At 47.8% G+C, this 20538-nt stretch overlaps 1 protein-coding gene across 2 annotated transcripts in view; it reads left to right on the top strand.

Moving 5' to 3' along the window:
- Positions 1–20538, top strand: part of LOC137588470 (zinc finger MIZ domain-containing protein 1-like) — an 84274-nt gene that overhangs the window by 36739 nt on the left and 26997 nt on the right. For both annotated transcript variants that reach the window (XM_068305581.1, XM_068305580.1), the window contains exon 3: positions 16931–17040. In XM_068305581.1, coding sequence (XP_068161682.1) covers positions 16972–17040 — 69 coding nt within the window. In that variant the 5' untranslated portion in view covers positions 16931–16971. The remainder of the gene's footprint in view (positions 1–16930; positions 17041–20538) is intronic.

The following is a 20538-nucleotide window of genomic DNA, read 5'->3' as shown; positions in this document are numbered from 1 at the left end:
AAGTTGCTGATTAAGTTTCTATTGGCTGGCTGATTAATGATGATGTCAGGCAAGGTTTACACAACACTAAAGTGAGCAAAAATCATCTAGAATCAAACAAATCAATCTGATTGGAGATTCCTGCAGTCGTAGGTCAGGTGTAGCTAAAATTCACCTCTTCGGCGACACGAGTCGCTCCTCAACGCCTTTGGCTCTTCTCTTCCAGTTTGCCGTCTGGGCCGTGAGACATCCTCTGGTATAATTCGCAATCAGCTCCTAAATATGTTTGAATGAGCAAAGCTCAATAGCTAGAGGAATAGTAAGAACTCTTAAAAGTGCAACTAAAGATTTTTAGCTTCTGGATACAGAATATGGAAATTTGGATAAAAGCCTTCTTCTTAAAACAACACAAGTTGTGTCTGCAGCTGTTTGAACCTCGTCCATTGTGTGGATGCGGCAAGTTGGACGTGAGTCCCGCAACAGGATGGCTTTGGGGGTGGGGGTGAGGGTGGGGGTGGGGTCATCAGGCAGGAACATTTCCGGTGACAAGCTGTCTTCATGTGGGGCGCGTTCGCTAACGAGGAGCAATCGCCCCGTCGGTGAAGGTTAACTCTCCGATTCAGGAAGGCAGGAAGTGTTAGCTGCCTCCCCTTCACTTTTCCCATCCGCGGCCTCTGCCAGGCCTCCGTGGAACAATCCAGCCCCTGTGACTAAGAGGGAGGGAGGGAGGAGGGGAGGGAAAGACAGAGTCAACCAGAGGACCAGAAGGGAGGAGGAGGAGGAGGAGGAGGGAGCTCCAGTTCTGCAGGGTAACATCAGGCTCCTCTACGTTATGCAAGCGTTCCCTTTTTGTTCGCCTCACCCGGGGTTTTGATGCAGATTGCATGAAGCATGATGGTAATGCAGAACACCCCACCACCACCACCCCACCCCTCCATGTAAGGCGTATTCTCCTCTGCGTCCGGAGTTGCAAAGTGGCCAGTTGCAGCCTGGATCCCAACACCTTGAAACGGGGAGAATAGACATCTCAGGCGTGCACGGCAAAAAAAAACAAAAAACCACACACACACACACACGGAGAGAAAATAGATATCTCACAATATGCGCACGCCTCATACCGAATCAACAATCGTATCTTTGTTAAATTGTCCAGGAAATTGTTTGCGGTGCCTTGATAACACAGGTGTTTATATGGTAATACCTTCTGGAGGCTGCAAAAGAATGAAACAATAAAGTCATTAGGGTGTTACAAGAAGAAATGAAAGCAGGCGACTCATCTCACACACACACACACACACACACACACACACACACACACACACCGGCTGAACCCCGATACACAAATTCATTAAAAAACACCTTTGTCAGCCGCCTTAATGACCCCTGATGTGTGTGAACCGGTGCCAAGTTGTCCGTGGAAGGGCAATTTATCTCCACCAGCCCTAAAAGAGAAAGGAAAGCGGCTGGAGGAACGGGAGATATAACGGATGATTCATGGGTAGGTGGTCCGTTCGTCTCTCCTGAACCGGTGGAACAGGAAGGAAGCACTTAAACCCCTAAGTGGGGGAGTTTAGTCGTTACTAACGTGAGGTGCTATGAGGTGATGCTACACCGAGAGGCTGATTTCCCATCCGACTCCCCACCCGTCAACTGGTGCCTTTTGATATTTAGGAGCGTCTAACAATTTTTTTTCCTGTTTTTCATGGTCATTAACTCAAAAACTGTTCGATATTTTTTCAGAATAAGGACATAAAACTTCACAGATTTCTTCCGGGCTGGTGTGAAGGAGAGGGATTCAAAATAAATGATGTTAGATGAAGGTGAAGGATTAAAAAGTCACAAATAAATGATTCTGGAATTTTGGAATTCTTCATCCAAGCTCCAATGTGTCTCCGTAAACACCTCTTTTTTACTGGGGAGATGTTTTTCTTGTCCGCTTAATTTAAGAAGAGAAACTTTTTCCAAATTGTCTGTAGGTGTGAGTTGTCGTTCGTCTTTTGTGTGGTTCTGCGATGTGCTGGCAACGTGTCCGGAGATTGTCCCCCGGGGAAATTTTGAGAAAGCAGTTCGGAAAATCAATGAATGAATGAACTTTTTTTTGTTCTCAAGTTGACTTTCACACAAAAATGAAACTGAAAAATCAATTAAAAACATTTCCCAAAAAAAAAAAAAAATTCCAGCTAGAAAAGCAGTGAATGAATCTGAATAAATTCTCCTCCTCGCTGCCACTTCAGCTCCTCAGACACTGACATCTTTTCTTTTTTTTTTACTTTATTTATTCAAGAAGAAACTCTCCTAGAAGTGTGAGATACGACGCGTCAGTCCTCCTTATCGGGGCCTTTGTGCGGCGCAGATAGCAAGCGGCGAGTGCGTCACCGAGAGGCCGCGATTGGAGCCGGATTCGGCCGTCAAACGGCGTTTTATCTCCTGTATATCACTCACGGTGCGCCGAGGCCCTTCGCACGCGAGCACCACGGCTCGCCGCGCGGTTTGTTGTAGCAACAGTCGTCCTCGGAAACGGTGTTGTGGTGCCCTTTAATATTCCTCATAAAGGTTATTGTTCTGGAATCCTGGAGGTTGAAGGATTAAAATCCACTCTGGTCGATCCTCCGAGGGGTTTTGTGTGAACACCAGACAACATGGTGGCAAAATGAACCGCCGTCATCAAGCTGCTTTTTTCCCCTCGCTCACGAATGTTTACTGGGCTGCAGGAGCGGATGGATGGAAACGGAGAACAACGCCGGGTTTCCTGTCTAGTGATTCGTAAAACTCCTTGAATTAATTTGGACCTGGAACGCCGACTCTGCTTCCAGGGAGCGTTCCCTATAAACAGTGGAAAGGACTCTCCTGGCCCTCCAGTTCTTTCCGTTCTTTCCGTTGTGTATTTGTTTGTTTGACAAACACGCACTTCTAGGGTTTAACTTTTTAAAGGATGATTAACTTCCTGGTCCTGCGTTGTTTTGGATCTGAGGAAACAGCGAGCAAAAGAAACCAAATCCATCGTCGGATGATGAAACCGTTTGCAATGTAAATGACTGCGTATGTTAGCGTGCATCAAACGTACGTATTCTAGGACGTACTTTAAAGGAGCGGTTCACCCGGAGGTGATAGCTCTCTCTTGATCTACTCTCCCCTCGCGTCAAGGAAACAGAAAACAGTCCGTAAAACGTTTGTGGAGTTTCTCAGCCTTCCAGCGTTCTGATGGAAAACAGATGTGGACGCGGCCGCTAAACTAAATGAGGAAGGTGCACGAGCTCCAACGTGTTAACGTCCCACACATCACGATGTCTGCGTCGTTTAGCTGCCATCTGAAAGTTAGCGCACACAAAACTAGAAAAAAAGAGAAACTTTTTTTTTTTGCGTGGAATGGTTTTTGTTTTGCTAGGTTGGACACGTTTGAGCGTGTGTGTGTGACAGGGCGAACGTTAACAACTTTAACTTAACTGCTACAGTGAGATGAGGCGTAAAAAAAAGTCTTTTCAAATCGATTGGGCGATTCTTGAGTTCTGTTTCCAAACCGGTCCCCGTAGGCTTCAATTCTTTACCAAAATAACTGGTTTAGAAACTTTTTTTTGGACGTAAAAATTTCAGCAAAACTTTCCCAAAACATCATCTGATGCACAAAGAAGATAAATCTAGATGTCATATTTCTGAATCCTCTCTCGATTCATCGATCTTGTTCCTGCTTGCTTTAGATTCCAGGGTTTTTTCTCAGCTAATCAAATTCTTAAAGCGTTCCATCAGCCACGCCGTTATTTTTATTATTATTACTAATATCACTGGTGTAAATATGTACGGAGCAGCTGAAGCCGTTGGAAGTCAAACGTAATCGACGGGCCGTTAATGAGCCCACACGTCGTCTTTTCGTTCGCCCGCCTTCCTTTCTGCTTTTTTGTTTGGCGCCGTGTGATCAAGATGCTAAATCCTTTCGCCCGAGGCGCTCCTCCGCTTTTTGATGTTGCTCTCGACAACACTCAAACCCGCCGAGGCGAGGAAGGAAAAAACAAAAAACAAAAAAAAAACAACTTTTCCAAGTTTAGTCGTTGAACATAATATCGAGTCTTGAACATTGATATTGACTCGGGTCCCACCAGACCAATTTAATCTGTGATTCCGCTCAGCACAGCGCATCCAGCAGGAAGAATCACGTTATTAAGCCCCCTTAATGAAACAGTCAGGATGGACCCTTCATATCTTCCCGCACTAAAAACAGCTCATCTAAATGGAAAACACATTGTCTTCATTATTTGCAAGTGTTGAATGAAGGCAGTTGCCATGGTTACAGCCGTCGGAGGCTGAAGCCTGGTTTGAGGCCACGGGGGCTTCAGGAACAAAGTGGCTGCTAATGGTGAGATTGTACAAATGGCTCTCTGAGAGGGTTTTATATCGCTGCTATTTCCATGTTGGCCAACACACAGTCGCTGCGCAACAAATGATCAGCCTCACATCATATCCTGGTGTCAGCGCCGGCGCCGCTTAATGAAACAAGATAAATCTCACAAGTTATTAGCTCTTCCACCGATGCGCTCCACTCCCGGAAACGCGGTTCCGAGCGGCTCTTCCTCTTTGTTTTCTGCTCTTTTAAGAGCCTCGCGGAAACTTCCAGTGTACACCAATCAAAATGCAGATTGTCTCCACAGCATGGCGTCCACCCAGGAGAGTTTACAGCGGAATACTAAGCAGGAGAGAGCTCTCCCCGTTCTGACTGCGGTTTATGATTTGGAGACGAGAAGATGGGAGGCAGAATTAGGAGGCGAAAGGCAACGCTTGATTTATTTTTTCTGGTGTGAATGAGGTTTAAATTTCCTTCAAATCCCACACAGATATTTCAGGTCAGTGAGAGTTTTGGCGGCTGATAAGAAGCGGTAAAGACTCACCAGGAATCCGGGACAGGGTGTCTTTATTTGCGGAGACAGACGAGACTAATAATAGAGGAAGTGGTCATGTGGGACCTCCCCGCTCCACGATTCATGTCAGGTAATAATTGGTTTACCTGCTACCGCGGCCTCTGTTTGGACGGCGATGGAACAAATTACCCAGGGGTTGACCTCCGGTGGCGAAGGGTTGACCTCCACTAGGGAGGCGGTCTGACAGGAACACCGACAGAGCCCGGCGCTGTAAGGCCAGTCTGAGTGTCACCGGGCAGAACCGTGTAAATATAACTCCTATGTAGCTTAATAATTTATAGGAAATTATATTCTTGAATATAATTCAATATATGTTCATTTTTAAACCCCTAGTCTTGCCTGCAGTTCTAAAAAACTCAAGCTGTGCGCAGCCTGGCAGACAAAACCCAGGGAATAAAATTCCAAATGGCACTTTCCACATCTATATAAGGATAATTACCTCTGTTAATGAGGGGATGGGTTGTATTTCTCTCTATTTTTACATCTTTAGGTGTTTTTAGACTCTTTTTGTTAGCCTGTTCTAACTAGTTGACGGCTGGAGGCGACCACGTTTAAGCAGACGGACACAAACCAGTGGCCTAGTGACTCGTGGGTGTCGCCCTTTGAGCCCATGAACGGGAGGTTCATTAGGACTGCTTTACACTCTGGCGGCGGGGGCAGCCTGCCTGCAGGTTTATTTAACTCACAAACAGGTCGCTGAGCGTTTGGACGCCGGCCTTCGAGCTCGTTTCATGTCTTTGTTTATCCGGGAACAGAAGAGTTCTCAACTCTCAAGACTTGTTTGTCCTTCCTCGGCGGATCGGCGGCGACTCTTTTCTCTCGCCGTTTCTTGTGAAGTGCGATGAAAGGGATCCGTTGGGATGGTGGAGGCGAATGAAGGGGGGTGCTGGAAGCCCCGGTGCAGCTCCTGGACGCCCCTGTTTCTGTGGATCCGGCTGGGAGATGCTTCCCAGTTTGGATTTAAATCCTAGCGAATCGTGGATCAATACTATAACACAATCTGCACGTTAAAAAGGTGCCCCCCACCCCCACCCCCCCCCTGTTGTGTAGATGTGTCTCTAAGTGTGTTTGTATGCATATCGACCGGTGCAGGATGTGTCGCTGACGGGGCAACCTCTCCGGTCATTGTGTCAGGGAGTGGGGGGCGGGGGGTTGCTTTCAATCCATTATTGACTAATCTCATTAGCTGAGGATCCAAACGCTGGAAACCGACCCCACCCCCACCCCTACCACCATTTGTCGTGTCACGTGCACACACACACACACACACACACACACACACACACACACACACACACACACACACACTCATTCACATAGGCGAGGGCTTGTAATTACAGACGGTGGTTTTGCAAGAAGAAGTTTTTTTTATTGGTCTTAATTAATCACTTTAATGAAGTGGCTGCCTATCGGTGCTCTCCGCTGGATTAGCTAATCATATGTTCAGTGCTTTCCTCGCCTCCTGATTGGCCGGCGCTGCCGCCGCCGCCGCTGCCTTTTGTCCCATGTCTGTCTCACGGATCACCTGTCCATCTGCAAAAACCACCGCTTTGCTTATCGAGTCGCTCTTGACAGCATCATCAAGGAGATGCAAAGTGTCTTTTAGATTTTGCACAGCTTAATAATAGTCAGCTGCTCATTTTTTTTTGTTTTTTCCAAGCACTCCTCCTCGCCCCCAGGTGTGGCCCCGGGGGCCGCCCACCTCTGCAGCGACGCCACTGCAGAGAGAGAGAGAGAGAGAGAGATTCACGATCCGACTGGCCGGTAATTGCTGATGGTTCAGCAGTTTTTCCGGAGGAATTTCTGGGGCTTTTTCCTCGCCTTACAGCCTCTCCCCCCCCTCCTGCGTCTCTCCTCCTCCGCCGCCTCCCACGCCGGGGTTGTTTATGTTCACCTGTCAGCCTATCTCAACTTCCCTGATGGATGACGCGCAGCTCTGTTGTTCGCCAACAGCTAGAGATGGGATGCAGTTAAATTACACCCGTGAAGATACAAGATAGGAATATTACAGGAGACATCAACCCGCAGGTAGACGAGGAGGAGCCCACCCGAAGTGTGTGTCGTTCATTTGGAGTCGAGCGTTTCCCCGTTTTGGCGTCTTACGTCTTTATTTTATGTTACTTTCTGCTTATCGACTTGTTTTTCGGGAAAAATGGGTGATTTCGGCCCTTTTGTGAAAGCCAGAATCAAGCATCTGTAGAAATGGGGGGAAGGTTGGGTTTTTGTCGGAAGAGAAACCAAAGACGTGTCGTCAACAACGACGACAATGTCAAAATTGTAAGAGCTCCTTTGATTTTATAATTTTCTAATTTTTTTTATTTATTTTTCTCAGATCCGGTGTCAGTTTCACTAAATTCAAATCAATATTCTGTCAGCTATGGGTCTCATAACAAAATACTCCTGATTGTGCGACAATGCCTCAATATGTGGACGTGATGGAATACCTAAGAATAAACGTGTGCGTTATTAAAATCCTGCGTCTTACAACCAGAAGTTGTGACAATAACAAAATCTTAATATCTCTGTAAGAGTTCAGATTGATTTCTGTTTCAAAATTAACTCTGTCTCCTATTTAAAAGAACTGATTTATCAATAATGACATTGAAGTGTGATGCAGGCCATTATAAGCTTCTCTTGATTGGCGTTGGCGCCACTGAAGCGTCTCCGGCTCACCGCGGCTTTATTTAAATAAGCTTAGAGCGCATGACGATAAAAATAAACAACTCCGCCCGTTATGAAGTATTTGTGCAGGTATGAAAGAGATTATGGGATGTTTGTGTGTCTCACAGCTTCATTTGACAGTCGTGGATTGCATAACGTCTCTTCTGTCCCGGCATCCAATATTCATTTGAAGCTATTTTTAGCGGTGGGATTATATAAAATGAGACATATTGTCCCACAAACATGTGATCCGACCGGAGACCACGGCTGTTTTTACTCCGCTGCTCCGGCAGTAATAATACGTCCTGAAAGGGACGACAAAAGAAAATATTGAATTAAGGTCTTGACAAACCCTAACCCCCACCTCTGAACAAATTTCTCGCGACTGCTGGAGATACAAGATTCTTCTCGATTCAAGTCCAAAAACTCCAATCAGAGCGGGGGTCGCGTCGTGGAAACGGTCCGAGGTCGGAGGTCTGTCTGTTGCATGGGATCCATCACATGCCCCCCCCACTCCCACCACCACCACCTTCTTTGTGATCCCCATTAAGAAGATTTGTGACACAGCTTTACAGCGGCGTGTGTTACCTAACCTCTAAATCAACCCCCGCCCCTCCACATGGACGCCCTCCACCCCGGTCGTGGCGTGGAGGCCGGACGGAGTCCAAGCGTCCGCCTGTCTAGTAATGTGTTGTCATTGACCAATTAGGAGCCCCGGATCAAACGGGGGCCCCTAGACGGGCCCCTCAGTGCGCTGTGCTCTTTTTAATTGAACACATTGGTGGGATGACTGATGGCGGCGGATACGAGCCTCCAACGCCGAATAGCCTCCAACGCCGAATAGCCTCCAACGCCCAATAGCTCAGCAGGGCTATCAAACCATCTGCAGATATAAAAAGTGTACTTCCATGAGGTGGAGGAGGGCGAAGCTGGTCTGAGGGGGGGGTGTCGGGGTAGATGGGGGTTGGGGGGGGTCAAATAGAGATGTGGCCGCTGACGGTTTGATGGTGTGTCTTCTCATGTTGCTGCTGTCCATCAGCGTCTGGGCAGGTTGAGCTCATGCTCTATTTAAAAGCTCTCCTCTCCCCTTCGCTTCAAAAGGCCAAAGGTCACTGGCACAATGGAGGCGAGGGGGCCCTCCATCCCCCAACCCCTCGCTGGTTACCCCCCCCTGTCGTGAACATGAGGCACTAACTTATCCCTGCCCATGCACCTTGCTCCATTGCAAGGCGGCAAACACACCCTTATGTCCCGCTCGCGGCCTTCTTTGAATTCCTTTCCATGTATTCTGTCACTCTTCCTCCCCTAGCGCTATCACCCCCCCCCCCCCCCCCGATCTCATAATGGCTCCTCCTTGGTAGCGGCTGCGTCTGCGCCTCCTGCTATTTCAAAGTTTTAGCCGGCCGGATTAAGCGTGGCATGTGGAAAATGAACAGCCAGTCGCAGGAGGGACATATGAGCTGAATGCATAATAAACCAGGAGAGTGGCAGCAAAAAAGAGCAGAGGGATAAAAGAGGGGGTGGGGGGTGGGAGGGGCTCGCTCTCACGCCGTCTGAAGGCGACACCTGCATGGCAACAGAATCCCTCGCCCGAATGGACAGAAAATACCTGTTTGGCTTCTCCGCTCGCGATCAAAGGTGGTTTATCAGACGGGGGGGAGTGCGAATCCGCCATTGGTGCAGGTTTGCATCATTCGCCGCACGCCGAGGCCGACGGGGCGCCGCAGTGAGGCTAACCGCTAGCTGCTAGCTCCACGCTGCTCTGGAGACGATGTGCAGTCATGTGGCTCATCTGTGCTGCCTCCAGCACACACACACACACACACACACACACACACACACACAGAAGCATGGAATGGATGGTTGTAGCGGAGGACAAACCGGAGAGGGAAGAACTTCGGCGATGCTCGTCACGCTGGGGGAAAATAAAAACGATCAAGACGAGAGCGAAGAGTCAAGTGTGACAGCAATAAAAATCTGGACAATTTTGCAGATGCAAGGAAGTGGAATTCATCGTTTCCAAACGCTCCTGCTTGAATCGTGGCTGCGCTGCCCCCTACAGGTTCCGATCATACTGCACCATTCACACCCGTAACAAACTGGGTGTATACTGTATATGTGCGAAATAAACACACATCTGTTTTTACCTCTGCTGACAACAAGAATACCCCTGTGAAAGCAAACATACTAAAATTGGAATCATACAATCAATATATTAATATATTTATCACTTATTTTAGCTTCTTTTTTTTTAACTTCTAACTGATTGAAAGACGCGTGGAGACGTGTTTCATCCGACCATCCATGACTGATCTGTTGAACCTGGAAATTAAATCACTTTATTCTTCTTCATGCTTTTCTTGCTTGAACTGGTGCTACGCTGCCCCCAGTGACCTCCGGTGGTACTGCAGCCAAAGAGCAAAAATATTTTCATTTTCTAAATCGTTGGTGAAACGTTAACCTCGGTCGGAGGCGAGATCTTGTTTGGCCCCGCTGTGATCCCTGGCCCTGTGTTTTCTTCTTCTACCGCAGCAGCAGCAGCAGTGGGGGTTTCAACCACCACCTGCCCCCCCCACCACCACCACCACCACCATCACCTCCCTTTGCTTTTCTAATCACACTGCAGATGTGCCTGATGGCTGAACAATCTCTGTGTACTGAACGTGGGGCTCCCGCAGGAATCCAGGAGGGTTGCTTATGTGAGCTGTCATGAAAAAAAAAAAAAAAAAGTTGGGGGGGGGGTCTGCATGAGAGAGAGAGAGAGAGAGAGAGAGAGAGAGAGAGAGAGGAAGAATGGGAGAAAGGAAAGAGCGAGAGATCAGTGAACGGCGACCGGAGCGGCGGGGGTCCCGGGATTGAGTGTGCCCACCCTCGCTCACGGGTTGCCGCTGGAGCTGCAGACCAAACCACATTAAATAAAAGAAATCCATTCCCAAGCCTGTTAAGGAGCCATGTGGGGAGGTGTGAGAGTGTGTGTGTACTGTGCAGCAGAGGAATGGGGGGGTGGGGGTGATGGAGAAGAGGGAGGTGGAGCAGGAGGCAGCTCATATTATCCTCCGTGCCAGCGCTGGATGGAGGCTGCCGAGGATTATTCCACATTCTGTGAAGCAACAATGGAAGCGGCGCCGATTCGTACACATTTCCATCCGTTCTGCTCTTTCCTCCGTCGAACAAACACAGCTTTGTCCGTTGGCTGCTCACCAGGCGGGGGGAACCAGGCAGACACCTGGAGTCCTAGAGCCTCCTCCACCCCCTCCCTCGGTGCAAGAAAAACGGCGTCTCCACAATGTTGAGATAATTAAAGGGGAGCTTTCACGCCGGCCTCGGCCGACAGTCGGAAGAAAGCAACACACACATCTCTGAATCAGGCCTCATTAAAATCATGAGGGTGAAGAGATGCTTCCACCCCCCCCCCCTTCCTCTTCCTCCTCCTCCTCCCCCCTCATCTTTATCACCCTTAAGCAAGTGCTACAAACAGCCGAGCCCTCGTCAATGATGGCGCCGATTAGTCCTTTACTGCCGGATTCACCTACAGCAGAGGACGTGTGTGTGTGTGTGTGGGGGGGGGGGCGTCACCTTGAGCGCCGCGTTCCCACCAGGTGATGCTGATCACCGCCCCGCTCGCTTTTAATGGTGTCAGCATTGCTTTCGATTAGCAGTAGGGTAGGGGCGGGGGGAGGTTGGGTGAGGGGGGGGGGGTGTTTTGCACGGCTCTGCAGAGGTGTAACACCCCCCGCCTATCATGTTGTTGTAAAGCACATTAGGAGTGACTGAAGGTGTTGTTATGGTATCATGATGCTGGTCCGGAGCTCAAGAGAAGGTGATGTGTGTGTGTGTGTGTGTGTGTGTGTGTGTGTGTGTGTGTGTGTGTGTGTGTGTGTGTGTGTGTGTGTGTGTGTGTGTGTGTGTGTGTGTGTGTGTGTGTGTGTGTGTGTGTGTGTGTGTCTATAGAGTCACACACACACACCTCCTAATTCACTGGGTGTGGTGCAGAATGAAACAGTCCAGGTTTGGGTTAAAGCGTTCAGACCACCAGGGGTCTCACCTGAGTCAGCCCCGCCCCCTTTGAGTCCATAAATGGGAGTGTGGCACCAAAAGAGAGCAGAGACAGTTTCAGAGCAAGAAAACTGCTAGAAAGGAGCATTGCTTCAACTTCACTCTTCAAAATAAAAGTTAAAACATTAGGTTTCCCTTCTTTTGGAAAGCTAGAGGGCTTTTAATTTAAAAATTGATAGTGTTTAGTTTGTGTTTGCATTTCGAGTAACTGGGTATACTTGTGAATGAAATGGGGCATTATTATTATTATTACTCAATAAACAAGTACAGAAACAACAAAGAAGAAAATAGGACGGGAAAAAGTGAGAAAACTCCTCATTCTCTTCTTCTATTGTTACTGTCGAGACCTTTGACTCTTCGCTGCCCTCTTGTGGACGCATCAACAGTGACGTAAAAGTCAAATGGACGCGAATCGACATCAGAAGACAGTTTGTTTGCATTAACGGAGCGTGAATGCAGCACAAACACTAATTATTAATTGCTCTTAAAATGCGACAAATCTTTCAGTAACATTCAATTAAAGTCCTTTTTCTTTGACGTAGCTGCTAACTGTAGCTAGCTCCCACATGGCCAGGATGTCAGGTCAAATCCCAACCCAGTTTAACCACAGTAAAACGTTCCCAACCCATCGATGTTTCCGCGTTCCCTAAGAGGAAAACATTATAAATGGAGGCCGCGTCGTCACCGACTTGAAATATCCTCCCCCGACCTCGGAGTGGTTTCAGTTCAGGAGCCGTTAAACGAATAAATTAAATCTGTTTAACAAATCTTTGCGCGCTGGCAGCTCAGCTGTGCGAAGCGGCGCGGGTTTGGCGATCCATTTGTTCTGCCATGATGGCGGGATAAAGCTAATCATTGTCTACGCATTCCCCCCCCTCACCACCCCCACTGTTTCCATCCTGCCGAGCAGGAGGCTCACAACTCGTCTACTTTACATTAACGTCCTCTTTGAAGACGCCGGGTTTGGTTTCGCCGTCTGAAATAGATTCCGAACTGTGTGACAGTTCAAACAGCGATCGCTCTTGCTTATCCCGCCTTAACGCCTCCGCTCCTTGTGATCTAACGTCTTCCATCCTCGCGCTTCGGAACGGCTTCTGTCGGCAAACTTAAACCCGAAACGCGCTTACGTAACGCGATCATGTGAGGAGACAAACATGGACCCCCGTCTAATGGGAGACAATCGTGTCCTCTGCAGGGCGCCGCCAGGAAACAAAGCCTTTTAAAGTGGAGGTGTAAGGGGGGGGAAGAAAAACATTGTTTTACCCCAGAGGTGGGCTGATAGCGCCGTGAAAAGCCCATTTGAAGAGCGAGGCCTCATCTGTCACCGGGCAATGGAGGAGGCAGCCATGCAGAAGCCCCCTGATTATAAAGAGATAATTCCATCCAATCCTCCGGTGGTGCTCCATCACCTTGGCGCCACCCTCCGCTGCCTTTCATATTTGTTCCCAGAATGCATCGCCTCACCCGTTTCGTTTTATTACAGCTCCCACTCCATACGTATATCTTGGCTCCCGCCTAGAAGGAAAGCAGGTCCTCACCTCCCATTCTCCCCCCCCGTCTGGCTTTTGTTGTTCAGGAATCCACAACTTGTTGTGTAACGCCTGCCCAGTAGCGGGGCAAATGAACCTGGGGTAACTTCATGCATTTGCACCGCATTCAGCTGGGGGGTTTTCTGGCGTGGACGGCGTGAGGTAATGAAGCGGAGAGCCGAATAAACCAGAAGATCTGAGAGCATGTAAATAAGCAGAAAGGCTCATAATTGCATCTGTTGTCATATCTCGTAGCATCGCGAGTTTAATCTTTAATTTGGCTCTTGTTAGTCATTAAAGATATAACAAAGGACTGGTGTTTAATTAGAGAAAATGAATATCTGGAAATTTAATTACTCCCCGGTTCTGTCGTGTAATTCTCCTGGAAAAACGAGCGAATGAAGGAAAGACGCGAAGGCCGGTGGAGGTCAGGAGAACCATTACTGCGTTTGTCCAACAGAAACAACAGGAGTGGTAAAAAAGAGAGCAGTCTCTTCTCCCCCCCTTCCCCCCTCGTTTTTAACTCGCCGTCGGAGGCGGAGAGGGATGACACGGACGGCGAGAGCAGCTCGACTCGCTCATCAATAACCACAAGGTCAGACAGGCAGCGCCGGGCTGAGTGGGCCCTGTTAGGAAGCAGCAGCTGAGGATTTGTAGGGCTTGTAAAGGCTTAAAGCAACACCGCTCCACCTTCTTTGTGCCACCGGCCGGGGCTTTTGCAGGGGCCAGGGAGACACCTGCTGGCGGCGGAGGGGCATCAAGGACCCGGGGACGCCCCCCGCCCAGGGCGGCAGGGGAAGAGATGGAGGGTAGAGAAACGTAGGACCTCTGAGAGTGATGGTTTTAGTCCTGGTGGTACATTTGGTAAATCTTTTGTCACGTGATCAGCATTTGTTTGTTTGTTTGTTTGTTTGTTTGTGTGTCTCCAAAGCTGTTTACATCTATGTATGAAGAAAAGTTGGGTAGACATCGAGGCAGAGCCAGGATACTGTAAACATGACGAAATTGGGATGCTGTTAAATATTTATACACGTAGAATAAATCAAGTGAAGTCAAAAAATGTAAAGTTGACTCAACTTATTCATTTTAAATAGCTATCAATCAACTAAAAATGCTCATTTCTTTCACATATACTGAGAAATTCACAAATATTTTCAGATAAAATAAACTAATCTCGGTTGCAGATCAAAATATTTTACTGTTTGTTGGAGATATTTTAACAAAGCAAACAGACCAAAACGACCTCGGTCTAGATAAACTGTTGGTTCTGTTGGTTAAAAGTTAATTCAATGCCACAGCTTAGCTTGTTAGTGTCTTGTAGTTTAACAGCTGCTGATGTGTTCTACGATCTTTTTTCACAAATTTTAAATTTAAAATCTCGTGAAATCTGGATATTTTGTATGTTGCTTCCTGCTGGTAAAAACCTTAAAAACCTCTAGTCTGGTGTGTCTAGACCTCCCCTCGCTGTCTGAAGTCACCCACCAGATCCTTGATGTCTGCAGAGAGAGGAAGACACCCGCCTTGATGTCTTCTTCTCCGTGAGCGTTCTAATTTATGGGATGGAATGCACTCGTGTGCCCTCGTCTCCTCTCAAGTACAGGCATGAGCGGCTCCAGCAGCTAGCATAAAAGCTCTTTAGCCGTCTAGTGGAGTAGATTACCGGCCCCGCCGTTAAATCCGGCCCCAGACCCCTAAGTGAGCATTATCAGTGTGCTGCAGCATGCTGCCTCCTCTTCCTCTCCCTCCATCCTCACCTCGCCGCCGCTCTAGTCCCTCATAGTTCTCTCCCTGTGATGCTAATGGAGGAAGATGGCGCAGGTTGGAGTGACGGCGGCGAGCGTTTGAGCGAGGGATGAAGGGACGACTGCAGCGGCGGGAGGATGGGTTAGAGGAGGAGGGATGCAGTAGAGATGGAGGGATGGAGTAGATGATGGAGGGATGTAGGAGGTGATGGAGGGATGTAGTAGGTGATGGAGGGATGTAGTAGATGATGGAGGGATGTAGTAGGTGATGGAGGGATGTAGTTGGTGATGGAGGGATGTAGGAGGTGATGGAGGGATGTAGTAGGTGATGGAGGGATGTAGGAGGTGATGGAGGGATGTAGGAGGGATGTAGGAGGTGATGGAGGGATGTAGTAGGTGATGGAGGGATGTAATAGGTGATGGAGGGATGTAGTAGGTGATGGAGGGATGTAGTAGATGATGGAGGGATGTAGTAGATGATGGAGGGATGTAGTTGGTGATGGAGGGATGTAGGAGGTGATGGAGGGATGTAGTTGGTGATGGAGGGATGTAGGAGGGATGTAGGAGGTGATGGAGGGATGTAGGAGGGATGTAGTTGGTGATGGAGGGATGTAGGAGGTGATGGAGGGATGTAGTTGGTGATGGAGGGATGTAGGAGGGATGTAGTAGATGATGGAGGGATGTAGGAGGTGATGGAGGGATGTAGTTGGTGATGGAGGGATGTAGGAGGGATGTAGGAGGTGATGGAGGGATGTAGGAGGGATGTAGTTGGTGATGGAGGGATGTAGTAGGTGATGGAGGGATGTAGTTGGTGATGGAGGGATGTAGTAGGTGATGGAGGGATGTAGTAGGTGATGGAGGGATGTAGTTGGTGATGGAGGGATGTAGTAGGTGATGAAGGGATGTAGTTGGTGATGGAGGGATGTAGGAGGGATGTAGGAGGTGATGGAGGGATGTAGGAGGGATGTAGGAGGTGATGGAGGGATGTAGTTGGTGATGGAGGGATGTAGTAGGTGATGGAGGGATGTAGGAGGTGATGGAGGGATGTAGTAGGTGATGGAGGGATGTAGTAGGTGATGGAGGGATGTAGGAGGGATGTAGTAGGTAATGAAGGGATGTAGGAGGGATGTAGTAGAAATGGCGTTGCTAATGTTATCTTTATGATAATGTATTGATTATCAAAAGGATCGTTGAAAAAGATTGTTTAGACACAGAGATGCATTTTGGGTTGTTTTGTTGACCTCCGACAGATAGATGGCAGCGTTATCATCTGTAGGCTTCTGTTTGCTTTTGAACTATTACCTAGAATTCAGTGGGCGATGGACTTCAAGTGAATTTCTCTAAGATCTTTTTGTCAAAAGGAAAACGTTTTCCATCATGCGGTTCATTAAAACCAGTCGTGGGCTTTGCTGGTGGGAGGGGGAGGGGCTGGTGGCAGGGGGAGGGGCAGGTGTGAGGGGGAGGGGCAGGTGTGAATCATGTCTGGGCTCAGGGTTCAGATAATTGTTAACCAGAGATTACATAACGGCTGAGTAACGTAAACACACCGCCACATGCCAAGTTAATGTTCTCACCGGCCTGATGGAAGGGATTCACGCATTCTGAGATCATGCTGACAGTGTGTGTGTGTGTGTGTGTGTGTGTGTGTGTGTGTGTGTGTGTGTGTGTGTGTGTGTGTGTGTGTGTGTGTGTGTGTGTGTGTGTGTGTGTGTGTGTGTGTGTGTGTGTGTGTGTGTGTGTGTGTGTGTGTGTGTGTGCGCACCCTGAGGTCCTGTAAACACACTCAGACATCCTCTCCAAGTGGTAGATGGCGTAGCGTTCAGGGCGGCCGCCAGGACTTGTTGAGGAGCTCAAAGGAATGTCATCCTATGGGCTCCGTGGAGCGCCTGTCAAATCAATACCACACACACACACACACACACACACACACACACACACACACACACACACACACACACACACACACACACACACACACACACACACACACACACACACACCTACTGTAATGTAATGGGATTGGCAGCTCTAACCCTGGTCTGTGGTTCTGTTACAGTTTAATGGCTGGGAGGTAGAGGCCGACGAGGGACAATCAACATGAACTCCATTCCGTCGATGGACAGACACATCCAGCAGACCAATGACCGTCTGCAGTGCATCAAGCAGGTGAGACGCTGCTGCACCTCTGATGCCTCTTCATCTGCTCATTTACACAACAAAACAGCTGTTTGAGCTCCATAATATCACATTCTTATGTTTAATAGTGGAAAATTGCGGGAAAAAAGAAAGATTTTCAGCCTCTTTGCAAATTTTACCATTCCCAGTTCTGTACTGAACTTTATTTATGAATGCATTTTAATAATGTTTGGTTGATATGAATCTATTTTAAGCTGACAAACAATTATTTTTTAATATAGTGCAGAAAAAATGTCCCCGCCTTATCTTCCGCTGCTTCTTCCTTATTGTGAGTCACGGGGATTGCTACAGGCTAATAATATAATATGTTTTATTCTGATTTATTGTACAGTAACATGATATTATGTGCTTTAACATTTTACTATTGATTTTATGATTCCAGTATTTGTGGCGGACGAACGTAAAGTGGAGTAAAATGATAACTTTTATTTTTCCGTGCATTTTCTTTAAAAACCTACATATAACGGAGAACGACATAACTCTGAACAACGCAATCCGAGGTTTACCTGTGCGGTAAATATTTCCATTTACCAATTCTGATCTCCTCCTCCTATTGGCTGTTAAGCAGCTAGCCGCTAACTGCTACTAGCCGGATTGAGCCACACGTGTAATGTGACGCTCCAGATGTGTCTGTTGCTGTTGAACAGATGTATGTAAAAACACTTCCTTACATTCCTGCGTGTGTGTGTTTTAATGACGACCCGTGAATCATTCGTGTGATCAGACGTCTCCTGCTGGTCTTTCACTACCGGAGGACGTCTGTAGGTTCGTCTCTGAGAGGTTCTGCCCTCCGTGTTTCTGCTGGGTTTCTCTCTATCCTGGCCTGGAGGTATTTGAGCCTTCCTGTCGGGCTGCAGTGAAGTGACTAATCTGTTGGGTCCTATTATCGAGACTTTCAGCGTGACTCCGGTTACCCATGGGGGTCAAAGAGCAGAGGCTCCCCTCCATCCCCCATCACCACCCTCTCTCTCTTTCTCCTCTCTGCCGGGCGAGTCCTTTTGTTCTCGCCGGCGTTTGCTGCGCAACGAATCTCTGGCAGAATTAAGCAGACGTAGTTGCGTAACCCGGGGCGACGGCGCTCACCCTTTTGATCCGTGTTCTTAACTGATGGCTGGTTTTTGTTTCCCGGATCCATCATGCAAAGCCCCTCCGGGACGACAAGGTGGACGTGTCAAACTTACCCTCGACGGGGAGTTCCCGGCAATTAGAACAGATAGCAAGACTGGATCAGGTAGAGCAAACTCAAGGCCCGGGGGCCAAATGTGGCCCTCCTCATCTTTTAAGAGCATAGATGGTCAGGGTGTCTAAAAATAAATAGGTCAAAAGTGTGCTACATTTCCCACAATGCAAGTAATTCAGCCCATTTTAACTTTGACAAAAACATTTTGAACAAAGTTAATGTCCTAGCTTGTGTTTGATGTTATTTTTTCTTTATTCTCTTGGATAGTTTGATCCTTGATTGATGGAGTTCTGTGGGTTTAACAACAAATTAAAAGGATTCTTGTTATAACAGAGAAACAAACAAACTTGTTTTTTTCTGTGCAACCTGTAATGTTTGTAACTTGAATTAGTAATAAATGTAGTTATTTAACATTAAGGAGTAGTTACATTTATTTTAAATTACACTGAGATTACATATAGTTATATTTATTAGTTACATCCGGCCCTTTGGGGACAGCTGTTACGCTGACGTGACCCTCGATGAAAATGAGTCTGACACCCCTGAGGTAGAGCGATAAACACTCCTTCTTCTTCTTCTTCTTCTTCCTTGGTAACAATGAAAGGCGAAGCGGAATTCTTTAAATCTCACAAACAAAATTCTTACACAAAAGTCGAGACGATTCGGATGTGGTGGGGTTAATACATTTAACCCCTCCAGGAAAAGATTTAAACAAACACGTCCCCATGTTAGCGGCCGGGGAAGCAGCACATGGGTAAACATGCCAATTAGAGAGATCCATGGCATACAAGGAGGCCTCCAGTCTAATAAATGGTTAAGCACTGGGTCATTGCAAACCAACTAGTCAGAGCCAGCACCCTGCTAATAGAGGCAGCTTTGTGCTGCAGACAATCAGCGTTTGGAAGGCCCGCATAATAAATACCATTTATGTCCTGCCAATTAGACGAGCGCTGAGCCCATTCAGCCCATCGTCTATTTTCATCCCCCCCCTCTCACAAAGATGATCATCAGGGGAGATCAGAACAATTAACTCACTATCCTCTCCCCCCTGCTCTCCATTGTCCAATATTCAAGCCATTAAAATAATTAAGGAAATATTGTAAACCAATCCAGCTGTTTGCTTTAATTGAAAGTGCACACACGCTGAAATTTTGGCATCTCCGGCGCGCCACCGCCACCGCCGTCGCCGTGAAGCAGGAATACAAATGAAGGCGCCTCCATTGTGTTGTTGTTTTCTGGAAGATGTGACATGTCTGTGTGAATGCTCCCAGCCAGAGCGGCGGACAGGGGAACAAATTGATTTTGTTGCTCAAATGATGAATTACTGCCGAGCGCCGTGATAAAGTAAAGGAAATTGGAATCTGTCAGCGTGATTGAATCATGGGTTTGAAAGTTAAATCAGAAATCATTATGCTGGTAATTTTTAAATTGCTGTCTTGTTGCAGGATTGTAATAATATGATTTATAAACAGTAATTTAAACCAAAAGTCTTTCGTAAGCAATGAAAACGCGATACTTTTTCATCATGGGGAGGCTAATTCTGACGCTAACATCTCACGTTTTGGTTTGAACTGGCGTTGATCAACAAGTCAAATGGTTACGAACCGGTTTACACCGGACCAGGGTCACAGATTTTCCAACGAGCTCAGTATGGCCTCCATGGATGAGTCCCAATGAGTCCATGAACGGGAGTGGGATCCAGTCTCAATTCAAGCAGCAGGAGAATTCCAAAAATTAGATAAATCTGTTTTTCGGAGAGAATTTTGGAGACAATAAAAAAAAAAACACATATCTGATTTCATTTCACCCCCCCATCCCTAACCCCCCAGCTCCATTGGAACACTCTGTGGAAGCCGGGCCCTGAGATACTGCCGGTGTGTGTTTCAGAGTGTTTTCCTCTCGCTGTGGGGAAGCCGGTTTGCTGTCAGACTCTCCACTCGCTGATGTGAACAAAGGTTTGGTGGAAACTCTGAACTCTCATGTCGCGGTGGGGGGGTGGGGGGGTGGGGGGGATGAGCGCTTCTTCCGACTGGAAGCGTCGGAGATAAACTGCAACACAAACCCTCTCTCTGCTCTGCTCGGCTCGCGGATTGCAGCAGCTCTTTCCGGGGGTCAATTGTCTCCGTTGATGTTTTTTTTTTTTTTTTTTCCGGTGCTCTGGGGTGTCGCTGAATGACAGCAACCGACAGAAACACCAAACACTGGGATTCTGAGGGAGGGATGGAGGGAAGGGTTCCAGACTGAGCGCGCTGTCACGTTCGGTTTAGCTGGAGATGCGTAGATCGAGT

This window comes from Antennarius striatus, chromosome 21 (genome assembly GCF_040054535.1).
Source record: "Antennarius striatus isolate MH-2024 chromosome 21, ASM4005453v1, whole genome shotgun sequence".
Classification (NCBI taxonomy): Eukaryota; Metazoa; Chordata; class Actinopteri; order Lophiiformes; family Antennariidae; genus Antennarius; species Antennarius striatus.
The sequence above is the reverse complement of the archived record's forward strand: the minus strand, read 5'-3'. Positions and strand labels throughout refer to the sequence as shown.